Source organism: Pan troglodytes, chromosome 9, assembly GCF_028858775.2.
Source record: "Pan troglodytes isolate AG18354 chromosome 9, NHGRI_mPanTro3-v2.0_pri, whole genome shotgun sequence".
NCBI lineage: Eukaryota > Metazoa > Chordata > Mammalia > Primates > Hominidae > Pan > Pan troglodytes.
Genome location: NC_072407.2, coordinates 95006260 through 95022195, shown reverse-complemented (window position 1 = coordinate 95022195; position 15936 = coordinate 95006260). Strand labels below are relative to the sequence as shown.

The 15936-nt window shown below is 42.9% G+C and overlaps 1 protein-coding gene across 6 annotated transcripts in view; it reads right to left on the bottom strand.

The window, feature by feature from the left end:
* Positions 1–455: 455 nt before the first annotated feature.
* FAT3 (FAT atypical cadherin 3) overlaps positions 456–15936 on the bottom strand; it is a 677141-nt gene continuing 661660 nt past the window's right edge. For 3 of the 6 annotated variants that reach the window (XM_016921780.4, XM_009423966.5, XM_054662603.2), the window contains 5 exons: positions 13538–14193; positions 9823–9936; positions 7684–7743; positions 7043–7078; positions 456–6443 (listed from right to left, as the gene is read on the bottom strand). In XM_016921780.4, coding sequence (XP_016777269.4) covers positions 5821–6443; positions 7043–7078; positions 7684–7743; positions 9823–9936; positions 13538–14193 — 1489 coding nt within the window. In that variant the 3' untranslated portion in view covers positions 456–5820. The remainder of the gene's footprint in view (positions 6444–7042; positions 7079–7683; positions 7744–9822; positions 9937–13537; positions 14194–15936) is intronic. The other 3 variants (XM_054662604.2, XM_054662605.2, XM_054662602.2) reach the window with 2 other exon arrangements.

Sequence of the window (15936 nt, the reverse complement as noted above, 5' to 3'; positions counted from 1 at the left end):
TTATTTATTTATTTTTGAGGGAGAGGAGTGCTGGAGCTGCTGTCTAGAAGAGGTGGGGATGTGCTTAGATTTCCACAGATGTAGGACTCGATGATCTTTATTTGTTCAAGCCTCCAGCACTCTTTTCAATTTTCCCACCAGGGAAAAATCTCACAAGGCGTGTGCTCAGTAAGAAGTTACGTAAGATTTCAACATGTGTACCAGGACAGATAGAAGTTTTTCTGGAGGTAAAAAGTCTCAGGGGGTTGGGGAAGCCACACTAACACAACAAAACTAAAATGTCCCTTTCAGACCAGAGACCCCTCTCTTTGAGAGGTAGACTAGGGCTAAAGAGCTTTTTTGCTCTGTACCACGTCTTTCTACCATGCCCTGTGGAATACACCCTCTAAATACCATGCGAGCAATGAACTAAAGACAAAGAAAAGGAAACACTTAAAAAGAGTCAACACAATTGCTAGTTTCATTTTTTTCTTTTTACTTGAAAACTTGTTTTAACCATCAAATTTTGGCAGTTACAAACCTGTACACTGTTGTGTTTTTTTTGTTGTTGTTGTTTCTTTTTTTTGGCTGTCTTTTTTTTTGTTTGCTTTTGTTTTTTTTTTCTTTTCTTTTCTTTTTTTTTTAGAAAAAGAACACAAGACTGAATACTGCCACCAGCAATATATGCAGGAACAATCCATTTCCTTAAGGGACAAAATCCACTCTAAGTGTTAGCTTTCCCCTTTGCATAAGGTTTGGTGTGTGATGTGTGTGCAAGTTGAGGTGAATGTGCATGTATATGAAGAAATGACATACCTCATTGTGATTCTGAAATTGCATAAAAATAAAATACTTAATAACTGGGCAAAACACATTCTTTTTTACAAATGTCAATAAAGACAATTTTTCTTGAAAACAGAGAAAGTTAAATGAAAACAGTAAGAACCAAAGAAAGGTTACAGTACATTTTGAAATGAGTAAAAAACATCATTTTCAAATCTAAAATCCTTCTGTGTGTGTGTGTGTGTGTGTAGTTACCTCAAAAGTTTGCAGACCAACAGCGTGGATGACTTACAATTATATTCGACCCCCCAAATTAAAGCATCCTGATAGGCATCAAATATAGTATCTACAAAAGCCTGGAAAATTGAAACCATTTATATACAATTTTATAAACATTTCAAACACCAAAACATACATCTTTTACAAACCAGCCTGTTTGCAACAGGCAAATGTACAAGACAATCTCTCTGATACAGTGCTTAAAAAGAACTGCTTCCATTTCCAAACACATTTGCCACTCCCAAAATGCAGTAGTGTGGGCTCATAAGATTGTTAAATAGTAGCAATTCAGGTATTTGTTTGCCAGAAGGGTACTACAGTACATACTAATTGGTCCAAACACGCTCCAAATGACTCTACGATTCTCAAGTGCATTCTAAACACTAGAAGAGACTAATTATGGCCTTTGTGTATTATTACCTACTTGTAATTATTGCTTTTCATTATTACATAAGGAAAGAAATATCATATTCTTTTCCTATCTCTTAGCCAGTTGGCTAAATATTAATTGATGCCAAACCCACAAATGGTGACTTTAAACCCCAGCATTACACAACCAGAAGCTCAAAGACATTGTGGATTTTCATCAGAATAATGTGCAGTTGAACACTGTGGGACACAAACCAGCAAAAACATATAACCACCTTCTCACAGAGCACACAAAATGATGACAAGGAATAAATGCCTCTTCAAATCTCCATTTCCCATAGTTTGAAACTAAAAACATAAAACATTAAAGCCTAACCACTTTAGCAATACCTGTGCACTGGGAAGGCAGCGGAGTGAAGAGCCAATTATCTGGACAATCCATGCAAAATGAACACTAGATCTTCCTGAATTACTTCACATAAAACTGTTTTCTGGATTTTAATAATTTATTTTGATAATCTCTTTTCTCAATTCCCCTGACTTTGATGATGCAAACATAGCATCAGTGGGGGTAGTGGATAGGGTGGGGTGGGAAGTAAGTAGGAGAGGACTGATGGTAGATATGTTCAACTTGCTTTTTTTCCAGAATGTGCTAGTAATGTCCAAGGGAAGTTCCAGGCAAATCCCAGAAACTAGTTCCCTTTCCAGGCTTTCACATTGATTCCCTAATTGGATGAACCTCAAAGCATGGACCACCTACTCATGTTCCTAAGTCTTTTATATGGCATTTCATGAATAGGCAGGCCAAGGGTACATGGAAAGCTGGCATAGACTAGAACGCAGCAGCAAAATATTCATAGAGGAAAGGGAATAAATGAAGCATGCACTTTATTCACCTTTTATTACTCCCAAGTTCTTGCTTACTATATGACGAGCACCAAGAGTCTAGCTATTCTCAACCTAACCAGAATGTGTGCAATACTAGTAAAGTGCCTACAACAGATTATGGGAAATGGCTTCCAGGAGGTGGCACATACATGTTCGAAAAATGAGAAAGACATTAATTGATTTAAATAGTTTCCACATGGTTCATCATGGTGGAGGGGGTAGGACAAAGAGTAGCCAGTGTTTGTGGGAAGAAAAAAATGCAAAACCAAAACCAAAAATGCAACCAGTAGGTAACAGTATAATCAAAGTTTCACTACAACTGATGACTGGTCTGAGCTGAACTCTGTAATTATCATTTCATCCCTATTATACAAACATTCATTTGGCAAAAGCAGCATTTCGATGAATGTCTACAGAAATGTATGAATTCTATAACCCCTCTCCCTAGGGGGACTGCAAGGAAACATAAGATCATGAGGCCTTCAGAAAAATATTCTCCATGAATTTTCTTTTATAGCATATTCCAAAGAAGGAATGGTGGAAGTCAGAGGGTCCATCAGAACCAGGTGACTCCCATGCTCAAGGCAGTGTAGGGGTGAACAATATGATGCAAAAAGAATATTGGCCGGATGGATGGGTTCTACTCCTTGTTAAGCGAATTAACTTCCTCTGTGGGCTTGGGCAAGTCTCTTTCCCTCTCTGGGTATGTTTCCTCTTTGATAAAATAAGGAGTTTGGACTAGCAAATAGGATTCTTCCAGCTTTTTTGAATTAGTGAGCATCCCCACCTAGTAGCATCTCGGCCTGACTGCAAAGCATTTCATAATCTACAGAGAAATCTAACTTTCCAAAAAGTGAAGAGATATCATGTGTTTAAAGATAATAAATCAAAACACAATACATGCTTGCCTGGTATATATTTAGCTGCAGAGCTATTCTGCAGAAAATCAGGGGATGATATCCCAAAGAAAGAGATATTTTATATAGGTCACAGCAAAGGGTGGGCACAATTTTCTTCAGTGGCTTCATGACTGCATTAGGATCTATTTATTCTTTCATTACTGTGTCAGTCAGGCATTCTCCCTCAAAGAGATGCTGTGTAAGCAGTAGGGACTCATCAGCATTAATCTCATTCTAGTATTTCCTGGGGGCAAGAAATGAAATGTTGGTTTTACTTTGATGGTTTTTATGTCATTGCATTACTTAAAGTGTAGCAGTCACTCTATTCTAGGCCATTAGTTTGTCATTTTTTTCCATGATTCTTGCAAACGTGCTTCTTACATAAGAAAAATACCAAAGACTTTGTTCTCGAAAGCAGCCTTAGTGAAATTCATTTATTTCAAGACCACAGTGTGGATAATACCTCCATGAGTAGGTCTGACCAAGAGACAGGAAGAGAAAGGCTGAAAAACTTGTGAAGTGTATCCACTTACTTAGAAAGTTTGGGAATGAAAAAGGATTTTTTTTTTTTTTGCATAAACATTCAGAAACACTGACTCATAAAAAAGAAGTAAGGGGATTAAACGCAATTGAAATAACTAAAAATATGTCTGAGTGAATAATGCACAGACTAGGGACAGTACAATTTACACACCAATGCCATATGTCATCAGAAACTGTGGACACAGATTTGCTCATTAAGCAGATAGTGCAAATATGCATATATTTACCATGGCCACTGCACAGGCGGCCGTAATCTGATTGAAGCAAAAAAGGAAAGTCCCTCAACCTGTCAACTTTCAGTTTTGAGGACTGGATTGTTATATTTCCAGTGGAATGATTCTCCTGTTAATTTTGGAAATCATGGCCAAAGCCCACAGATGAGAAGGGAATCCCAGGGTGTAATCAAACATTACACACTTTTAAAACAGAGGTAAGTTCTGGAAAATTATAACAAAATACTGTTTTTAAAAAGCACAGTTTTGGGCTGGGCACGGTGGCTCATGCCTGTAATCCCAGCACTTTGGGAGGCCACGGCAGGTGGATTACGAGGTCAGGAGTTTGAGACCAGCCTGGCCAACATGGTGAAACCCCATCTCTACTAAAAATACAAAAAATTAGCCAGGCGTGGTGGCACACACCTGTAACCCCAGCAACCTGGGAGGCTGAGGCAGGAGAATTGCTTGAATCCAGGAGGTGGAGATTGCAGTGAGCTGAGATCATGCCATTGCACTCTAGCCTGGGTGACAGAGCAAGACTCTGTCTTGAGGAAAAAAAAAAAAAAGCACAATTTTGCTTTATTGGCAGTACCAAAATAAAGTTAACTGAACCAGAGTAAAATATGGCATTTGATGTTTCTCTAACACCATAGAGATCAGAGAAATTGAAAGGTATGCCACGCTCGCCGGCAGAATTTTCAACATGGTCCATTTCCCAAAACCTTCACATTAGCTTTCCTCAAGAGCAGCCTTACTGAGTGCAAGCACATATTTGTACATAGGCCCAGACACACACACACAATTATAATTTATACACAATAACTAGTCTACTTTCCTCTTTTCTTAACATAATTGTATTTATAATGGTGACGCTACCGATTTAGAATAACAGACACCTTTCCTCTGCATTATGAAGAATTGTGATTATCTAGGCCGCAAACTTTGAAGGTATCGTTTTTTCTTTTTTTCCCCCTGAATTTGTGAGTTTTGCTTAAACTTCTAAAAATATCTAATTGTAGAGAAGCTATATGAACAAAGCCAACTTCTGTAGCAATGTTAGATTTACCAACTGGAATATTTACCAGAAAACACAAAACCAACCAGATAATCACATCCTTTCTAATGTTCAAACAACTTTAACTTCCTCCCCCACCCACCAAATGGAACCCAAAAAGCCTCATGTTGCTCTTCATTGATACCTTTCTCGAAGATCATAAAACCCAACTATATTAGATTGGATGCTTAACACAAACAAACAGAAATAACTGAGCATACTAAACATGTTATTCAAGCCTAATTTTATAGCTGAAAATTGGGCAGCTTATCAAAAAAATAGAGTTGATTTAAAAGGCTTCAGCCCATTTTCTGGTTTGTTTAATAATATTTGTTTCTCTTCTCTTTCGCCTAAGAGACTAACTTTTCCAACAATCATTACTACTATTTTCATTTCATTGGCTCAAAATTACATGCAACAATGCCTCTTTGATTGTTGCCAGTTTTTAATACTGCAAGGACTGATGCTGTAACACTTTCCAGGGCACAATACTGCACAAAGCCACACGAGACTGGCTGTATAACTTAGTGGGTGAAATAATTTTTCCCTCTTTGCATTTTTAGCTGTGAACATAGGTACCTACATCAAGGATTACCAGTCACCTCTCAAAAACAATTTCTGAGCCTTTCATTTTCACCCAACTGGAATCAAGCTTGCTTGTTGGGACAGTATGACTTGTGAAGAAGTTTCTAGTGGAAAAATACAGTATTCCCTTCTCATTCCACAGACAACGCTCCACTGGGACAGAAGCCCAGCCAATCTGCTTCCACTTTTCTGTAACAAACAGGGTGAAGTACCCAAGATGTGATGTCTACACTTGAGTCTGGTGCTGAGTCTCCACAAAGGGAATGTGAAGGCTGGCAAGGCTGAGCTCTCCCACGCTCTCGTAGTCACTCATGGCTACTTCGGAATCGTCAAAGCCGCAGTTGGCAGACACATCCGAGGATGAGGTGCCTCTGGAATTGTGCAAGGACAGAGACACGCTGTCTGCTGGGCCTGTGGGCTCTGTGCCCTGGTTCATGCTCACAGCAAAAGTACTAAATTCACAGCTGGCAGGCGGGCCCACCAAATCCGTTTCGTTGGGGAATGGGTGAGGAGGGAGATACTGGCTAGGATGAAACTGGGGCCTTCTCCTGCAGTCTGGGCTCAGTGTGCTGGCCAGGGAGACAGGCTGGGAGGGTGGCAGGGCCTCATATTGGTCTGGGAAGTCCTCCGGGAGAGGAGGAGGCAGCTGGTCCTGACTCAAGAACTCCTCTTCATGAGGGGGTGGGTATTCACTGTCAATGTCATAACCACCCAGGTAGTAATCGCTCTCCAGCTCCTGTGTGCTCCCCTGGTGTGCAGACCCTCCATCCTGGTTCTCATAGTTGGGCACTTCCTCTATGTCCGACAGGCGGGCCCCTGGCATCCAATCAGAGGTGTCCCAGTGATAGGCTGCAAGGGAAAAACCATGACAGTTAATTTCCTCCAGACTGGAGTTGGCGCTTCGCTGGGAAAGGAGCAGGGAAGGGACCTGACATGCAATTTTTAGCATCCAAGAAACCCTAAGAAGCTTCTTACAAGGGTCTATGGGGCCAGCCATGCTTTGGCCTGCGGAGAACAAGGCGATGGCAACTCTGACAGGTTGATGCCTGGTTGCTGCAGAGCCTCACACTCAGCCATGCCATGAGACGAAGAGCGAGGGCACGCCGAGGAGACAGCTCCAGGACCCCTGAGTACTGTCCCCACTCCCTCTTCCTAGCCACATGCTATTGCAGAGCCAGACTGGCAACATGCTTGCAGAGAGGTCCATCAGCTGTGCTGTGGACCACAGGAGGCAGGAAGGCGTGCAGGCAAATGGGTGAAACACACGCACAGAGGATGAGGCTAGGAGGGGAATGCTGGTGGAGCTTTCACCTCCAATACTGAGCGCACGAGACACCTGAGACATGCAAAATTCAGATCAGGGCAGAGGCACAGGAACAGGGTAAGAATGAACTCAGCAATTCAAAACACACACACACAAAGTTATGCTAGGGTTGCGGCACAGTCACCTCGGTTGTAGTTCTGTCCTTGGTCCATGACAGACACTGTTTAAATACAAAGTGAAAAGTAAAACTGACAGTCCAAACCATGTGAAGAGGGATAAAACAGAACATTTGAGATGACTTTTAAAAACATGCTCCTAAAGGCCTGTGGGCTACGACTAAGTTTAGCCTTTTTTATTTCTTCCCATTGTTATTTAGGAAAAAAACAAAGCAAAACAAAACAGATAAATCACATTTATGCCAGGCCCTGATTTTATTAAGTTACTAATAAAAGTTACGTGGTTGAAATAAGTATCCATAATATTGCAGCTGTGAATGATTTCTTAAGGATTCCCAGCTCATAATAGGTGCTCAATGAACACATGTTGAATATAAAGATAAATTTAGTATTAATCTGGATTGCAACTAATTGGGTGCTCTTTTCTTGAAAGGGATTTTATAAAGAGTGTACCTTATATATTTTTTACAAATTATGAACTGGGTTTTTTTTTTTTTAATTTTAAAACAGATCCATAAATATCCCACATCTCATCAGAAACCAGCTGTTTATTGCCCCCTCTGTGGCCAATCCATTAAAATCACTCCTAGTCAAAAGTAACAAGGAAGCAAAATTTCAAGAAATGCTATGGAAGAAAAAAAGTAAATACCTTCATTCTCTATAGTGTCAACTACATTGTTGACAAGCTGAATGACAGTCACTATGGAGGCTTGTGGTCAGGAAAAGAAGTTGGAGGGAGGGGAAGGACAGCTTCAGGTTAGTTGTATATTTTAAACACACCTTATTTTAACAACAACAACAACAGCAACAATGAAGGTGCGGCATGCAAACACCCAAAGCCTCCCCACAATCTGTCAGGGAGTGTATCAGTGGACGCCTTTATCTAGAGGGTCCTGGGATTTGTGGAATGGAAGATAAATGGCAGCAAATCCAACGCCAGTCCTCCTGAAAGGCAGGATAGGTCATGATTGCTGAGTCATAAAGTCACCCCTCATGACTCAGCAAAATCAATTTAGGAAGGCAGTGGCTCATCAAGCTCTTGCTAATTTATCATTAACAACTCCCAAAGGCTCTCAGAGGAAGACCTCACTATTTCCGGGGATAATTATTTGTTGGTCAGTCATGCTGCTCTGAACCAAATGCCAGTGATAGAGGATAACCTTTGCAGGGTTGATGGCTTCACGGTCACATAATGCCACTGACAGCCCAGAACGACCCAAGGCCTAGCTCCCACCAGTAAAGTGTGGACAGAAGTCAGCATTTGGCCTCTCGAATAATTAGAATAGAGAAGGAGATATCTGTGGTCTATATGGGTTGCCTTAATGCTCAGTACAACGGCTTGTGGAGAGGTGATCAGGCTTAAAACCAATTTGATGAAAGTTCCTAACACCACCTGCCTCATTTGGGACCAACTTGGAAGGTTAACCCTAAAAGGGCAAGAGTGTGATCCTCAGGGTGCACACAGCAGAAGAGCCCATGAGAACAGTTAACTAGGCATCATTGTTGGAGCTGCTGCCTGGAGTCTGGACTCTATATTCTTAGGTATTTCTATATAAAGTGCAAACTAGCCACAGCTTTTCTTCTGGCTAGGGAGGAGGAAAAGAGGATACATCAAGGCAGACAGATCTGGGAGTGTGTCTTTGACCTTCCGATAATGGTCAGAAAAAATCCACTGTTAGGTGATTTGTTGTCCCAGTAGACAGATACACTGAAGGCATCTGCACTTCTCAGAAGTGCCATCATTTGAAAGTGGTGATGAAAATAGGCTCTTTTACTTCCATGACTGCTTCTATGGTCTTGGAGCTCACCTGTTTCTGTATTTGCCTTGAAGGCAAGGGCTATGCCTTTCTCATTTTGTACTCTGGGAAAAGGACTCAGCACATGCAAAAAAATTCAGCAAGGATTTATAGATTGAATGATTACATAAATTAATAAGTATCCATTTGTTGCTAGTTGCTGACAAATGGGAAAATGACCTAAGGTAAGGCTGCTTGTCTCTGTAGATGACTGTTTGAAATTATTCTTAGTTTACCCAGCAGGTTGAAAACACTCACTGTTTTATGACTGTTCCTGCTTCCCTCCCCTGCCCTGGGGAGAACAACCCATCCTCCGAAGCTGGTTCCTCAGCTCAGAAAACCCAGTCCAACATTAGCACCCTCTCCATAAGCATAAGTTCACAAGAGGTAGAGGTAGCAGCTTTGGAGTGTCAACAAAGTCTGTGAACCATGAGAAATTGCATGCAACATTTTGGGTGTATGTGCATTTTTCTAAGGAGCTGCTTCACAGTTTTTAATAAATTCTCCAACAGCCCATAACCCAAATGATTATAAGGGGGATTCAATTGAATGAAGATTCCACTGGTTCTATAAGAAGGTTTTTGTCTCTGAACTAATTTCTAATGATGGGGATGTTGGATGTACAGTGAAGAGGGAAGAGATCACTGGTAAAATAAAAAAAGAAAGAAATTACTCTGTCTGCTAGAGAATATCATTTGGGATGAAGTAGTTCCACCACAAACCAAATAAAAGAGGACTCACTACTGGAGGCCCAGGGTAACTTCATCAACCCCTGATACAGATCTCTGGGCCTGCTCACAGCTACAGCTCAATGGGGGCTCCTTTGGCAATGACACCCAACAATGGAGTAAACCAGGGACCTGGTGAACACGCTCAAAAGCCCATGAACAGGTTGAGAAACAAAGCCAGTTTCACCACCCTCCTCCCAACCATGGTCTTCCAGAACAGGAAGCAGAACCCACCCGCTCCGAACAAATCTGATGACTTCTTACCATTGTCGTCACCAGAATCTGACTGGAAGGAGCTGAGGGACTGAACTTCAGAGTTGCTGCCTTTATTACTACCTGCAAAGCAGGTCACTTCTCCCGGGTCATCAACCCCTTTGTCTTCATGGACAGTGAAAGAGAAAGCAGAAATTACACTGGTTACCTTGTGCCTATTTCCAGTCCCACCCACCCCCTCCCAGCTAGTTCACTTCTCGAGGCACTTTCATTTGCTTAGAGAAAATAATTTAGCTCCACAGTAGAAAATTGACTGTGCCACTGGGGGCAAAGGTCTGTCAATCAAGTGATTTACATTATGGATTCGAAACCCTTAGCCCATAGTAAATGAGCTTCCAAACAGCTGACAGCCAAAAGTAGCTGTTCCTTCCTCAAAGTGAAGCAACTGAGTGAAGAGTGAAATGGGGATGAAGTGGCTGCATTGCTCTTTGCCATTCAGAGTTAATTTACATCATTTACATGAACTGATGAGGTGTCAACACCAGGTTAAATGAGATAACTTTTAAAATGGGATATAAATATTTTATAGGCAAGAATGCCTTTACATTTATCCTAACTTCCATCTCTGGACAGTAAGCGGAATTTTCAGCTTTGCCTTCTAGAGGGCAGCATTGTATCATTTTTGGGAGTGACCATGTTCTGCACCCTGTGTCAGGTAGGAGGGCTGGCAGTGGTGTGGATATGCCCTTAACCACATATGTCCTCCTTCTTTACCGTACAAAGACAGTCAGAAACACACAGATGCACATGCGTGCACACACACACACACACACACACACACACCAGGGCTACTTTCTTATTTGATGGACTAAAGGAAGCAATAAAAACAGCCTATATCTTGAGGTTGTCAAGTGCAAAATGAATTAGTAGCCCAGAAATTGTCTCACCAGCTAACTCTGCCTTGCTTAACAAAGAAGGAAATGTATTCAATACAACCCAACAATACTTTGGGGGGAAATGTGAGTTTTGGCCTGAGGTGAATTCTGGAAATAAAGCTGTCACATCAGCAAGGAGTGAGGGCAGTGATCACCAGGAAGAGGTGCAAATCATCATGTAACGCAATGGTACAAAGAGATACAGACTTGTGATTAAGGGAACATTTGTTCCTCTCCGTGGCCACAGAAATCACGTTTCTTCCAAAAAGGGTGGTGTCAGGAACAGGCATGGTGGCTCTGCATCTGCTGTCAGAGGCTGAGGCCACAGGAGTTGGCTAAACGACCGATGTAAGTGGAGAGATATGCCAGGGAGACATTCACCTCCTAACAGCCATGTTGCAGAAAATATGACGATGAGCTTCAGAAAACCACAAGGTGTGCACAAGCTTAGCCCTGAACACAAGGAAGGAAATGACAAATAATCCACTCTGGTGAATGAAGTGCTGAGCATAAAACTCCTTTCTCCACTCCTTCATTTATTAACTCCCCCCTTTTTTATTGCTAAATAAAAAAGAGCCTATTAGCTAGTGGATTGGCAAGATTACAGTGGAGTCTAACTCAACAGATAATTTGAGAGGGAGTATATTTACGGCTGAAATTCAAGGGCAACTGCTTAAAATACATGTGTCTACAGAAAGACAATCAGCAGATAGCATGTTGGGGCAGCACTAGAATAGAAAGAATTCATTCTTGGCCCTCTGTTATCACCAAGAAATCCTCTTCCTCTAATACCGCTCACCCTCCTTCCTGCCAAAGCTCCCAAGAACAGTGCTGGTAAGAGCACAGGTTTTAATCCTAACTTCTCCTTTTGCTAGTTAGGTGCCTTCAGGTGTGTATTTCACCCATTGAAGGGAGTTTTTTCCTCCGTGGAATGATGGCCTGGTAATGGTACCAACATGGGGGCACTATGATGGTTTAAGGAGATGATGCAACACACAGCAGTGTGCTTCACATTCACCTGCTGCCCTGACTTTCTCATCAAACCTCTTGGTTCTCAACCCTTGCATTCTGGCTTCTGCCTTGATGGCTCTACTGAGAAGCTCTTGAGATGCTGACTCCTCTCGTCATCAAGCTCACTATACATCTATTTTAGCCTGTGTCCTCCTTGGCGGTTTCACAGCATTCAACACTGATGACCTTACTGACATTCTCTTGGCTTCTGCACAGGGGTCCTCTCCTTTTCCCTCCTCTTTGTTGGCAAGTGTTTGTCTCCTTGCCTGGCTTCCCCCCTTCTGCCCAAAGCCCACATGTAGTCATCTCCAGGGTTCTTTTGGAGGCCTGGTTTGACCATCCTTTCTGTTCTTGTTCCCTTGGTGAGTTCACCCTCCTACAGAGTCCACCATCCTACACGCAGATGTTGTTCAAACTTTCACTTCTAACCTTGACCTCTCACCTGAACAACAGAGCCAGACATCTCTCGGGTAACCCTTTACTTGTCCTCTACACTGAGCTGCTTCCTGTTCCTGGGAGGGCATCTCCAAAGTTTCCTACTGAAATCTTACTCATGCTTAAAGATATCAGTAGGAATATCCCCTTCCTCCATGAAGAAAACCTTTATCTCCCTGGCTGCCCATGGTCTCTAGCTCCATCTGAAACCTTCCTGTTTCCTCCTTCTCCCTCAGCATATGCCACAGTACTATAACCATAGCTTTCTAGGCTACCTAGGACACAGCTGCTACTGCGATACAAAGCCATTTGTCCTGATTAAGTCATAGGTTACAGCAAAGCTTCCTTTAGTCTCCTTGTGATGGACACTACAGCAGGGAAAACAATCTCTCACAGAGATGTTCACAGAGAGTACCTTACTGGCTCTCTGCTTTCTTCCCTTTTTGGGAAGAAAGCCTGTTCAATTTCTTCTCCTAGGATCAGCCAGAGCCAGCTTTAAAAAATGTAAATTAGATCATGCCAGTCACTTACTTAAAAACCTGCAATAGTGCTGCTGTTAATATGTATCCGTTCTCTGGTGCTCGCAAGCTCCAACTGCACCGACCTCCTCTGTGTTCTTCTACACACCAAGCTCCTTCCCACCCCAGGACTTTTGCACCTGTGGCTCTTCCCTGTGTTGCTGTGTGAGGCCAAGTGAAGAGGCAAACACCTCCATCTGGCCCAGACCACCTTTCTGCCTTGTGGATCCCCCTCTTGTTTCATGGTCTCTACATTCCAGCCAGGAAGAAATGACTTGCTTTTCTTCTGATCACATGGGTCCCCCTACGGTGGAATATTCTCCTTTCCCCAGACTTTTTAACTCATCATGGTCCAATTGAAGTGTCCCTCTGCTTCTCTCAAGTCTTCATTCTAAGACTGGAAATACTCTCTTCTTCCAGCCTTCCAGAGCACACTTCTGGACATCACTCAAGTGGCTTTTTGCACTTTGTACATAGGCCCAGACACACACACACTATTATAATTTATACACAATAACTAGTATACTTTCTTCTTTTCTTTTGCACTTTGACCAGTGGCCCGCTATTGTGAGAAGAGGATGGGTTTTGGAGCCTGGAAGACTTGAGTTGGGGTACTGACTGCCTCTTACTAGCTGCCTGACCTTGGGCTCATGATGTTACCCTCTCTGAGCTTCATTTCTCCCATTTGTAAATGGGAACCAGAACCAGGACAATTTTCCAGAGCTGGTGTGCACATTCGACATCAGCACATGTCATAGCGAATGCTCTGCACGCGGGGTCTCTCTCCCTTCCCGTAGCGTCCTCGCACAGCGCCCCTGCAGGTTCCCTGTAAGCACCGAGGGGTGAGCATTACCACTTCCTACTCACTCTCAGTTCCCGCGTCCCAGCCATTCTTCCGGATGGAGTCGCAGTCGGAGCGGCAGGGTGACACGGCGGGGAGGTTGGGGGCCACACTGCACACGACCACGCCCCGCCGGGCTGTCAGGATGCGGGGCGACTCAGGGTGAAACGTGGTCATTTCCTGGTGCTCGCCTCCCAGCCCGTCCACGATCTTATCCAGGTTGCTCCTGGAGTCACTCTGGAAGCAGGGTGTGTAGGCCATGGGGCGCACGGGGACCTGCGGGGGCCCCACCTCCTGGTAGACGTTGCGGCCGTCCCCACTGCCGCGCAGGTTCCGGAACGGGATGCCATTGCTCTTGTTGAGCAGGGCGGCGGTGGCCGGGTCCTGCACTAGCGTGATGTTGTTGCGGGAGTAGTTCTTGCGGAAGACCTTCTTGCGGAAGACTATGAAGAGAACCACCAGGATGAAGATGACGAAGAGGACCACGGCGATGCCGATGAGCTCCTCCTTCCCCACGTAGGAGTGGCCAGCCTGGATATTGGGTACCACCACGGGGCGCAGCCCGCAGTACTGGCCCACGTAGCCCGGCGTGCAGTTGCAGAGGAAGGAGCCGAACACGTTCACGCAGGAGCCTCCGTTCTCACACTCCTCTCGTTCGCACTCATTGATGTCCTCCTCACACCTGCGGCGACACAGAAGCCCCTCCCCACCGTCAGGACCAGTGCACACACGTTGGTATACGGGAGCTCGAGAAAACACAGACATCTTTAAAAGAAAACGATGCACCTAAAGGGTACAGATGAAGCAGGACAAAGATGGTTGGTGGGGGGGGGGAGGGGGAGCTAATTTAGGCATTTCTGTGGCCACTGTGGTCCCCAAGTCATCACCTTGCCTTAAGGTGTTCCTCCCAACCCAATCTCTCCCAGGTCTTCCTTTCCTACCTGGGTTGGGGGAAAGGAAGAGACTGAGGTGGGAGAGGAGAGGAGGAGAAAGAGAAAGAATAACAGATGCTATTGAAAAGGTACTGGACTCCAAATCCGCGGAAGCAGATGCATCTCAGAATTTAAAATTGTGCAGTTTTAGCAAGGACATGCAGCACATATCTTTCACATTATGTAAAATACTCCTCCCCCTCACAGAAATTGGTGCTGGCCGTAGTATCCCATAATCAAAAATACCAGTGTTTCTGCAGTGAAACATATGGATATTCACACTAAATGAGAGAAATAAAGAGTAGAAAGAGCCTCAAAACAGTTTTGAACAGGTTTTGCCACCAAATTAGTTTGCCACTAACATACTCCAAACCCTTTAAGTTCTCAGAGCTTTTGGGATTGTAGAATTGCAGACAAAGAGCTGTGAATCTATATATCGGTTATAGGTTTTCCCCAGAGGAAAGTCTTTGGTTCTGACATTTTCCTCTAATGGCTACAGTAATTTTTGGTCCCTCTGGGAAGCTGGGGGCTGCAGGTGGGTGGGTGAAGGGCTACATGTCTTCAACATTCTGTGCTTATGTTAAAGGCTAATACTCATGTAGAGTTTCAGGAAGAATGACTAAAGTATTCTAATGAAAAATAATTAAATCAATTTTATTCTCTTTAAAGCAATCCATGACTCACTTTGAGTATAATTATAAGGCAAGTGTTTCAGTCTTATTCTTTCTTAGCTTAGTATCATTTGAGAACATAGACCTTTTTCACTTTTCTCTATTTCAGCAATTTTTCTGATATTTAAAAGGTCCAATCACCTATATTTTTGGTAATCTACCTTTTAAAATGTAGCCAAACGAAACTTAATTTGAACAGATAGAGGTGAGGTCAGCCGGAAATTAGTCAGAATCACAGAGTATTTAAAAATAAATGCCGCTTTATTACTTTAAATTACATCCAACGATTCAAAATCAGTTAAGTATTTCCTGGTAAAGTCCTCGGGAGATTTGCTCTAATGAATACGTAAGACTGATCTGTAATTAGAATATCACTTGCTTGAGATTACATACATGTACTTCTAAAACGATCAAGGATGGCTGAAAGTGGCATTTTACTAGGAATTTAAAACGGTCTCTTTCCTTTTGGCAAATATTTAATTTTGTTTCTTTCTTATGAAAGAAAGGTTTGCAAAGGGAAGGTAAGTTTCAGTATCTCAGAATGATCAAAAAACAATAGGCCGTAGAGTCCAGTTAATGGATTCTGCGGAAATGGGTAGTATGTCTGCCTCCGAATTATAATAGAAATATTAGGTGGCCTAGATGACTTTCTTTTCTCCCTAGTTACAGACTACATAGTAATCATACACAATTTTGAAGATATAGGGAAACATAAAGTAGAAAATAGGAATTACTCATGACCCTACTACCCAGAGATAATTCCTATTAACATTTTAGTCACCTGTAAAGCACTCCTTATATGTATCGTGCAGATGTTAACCC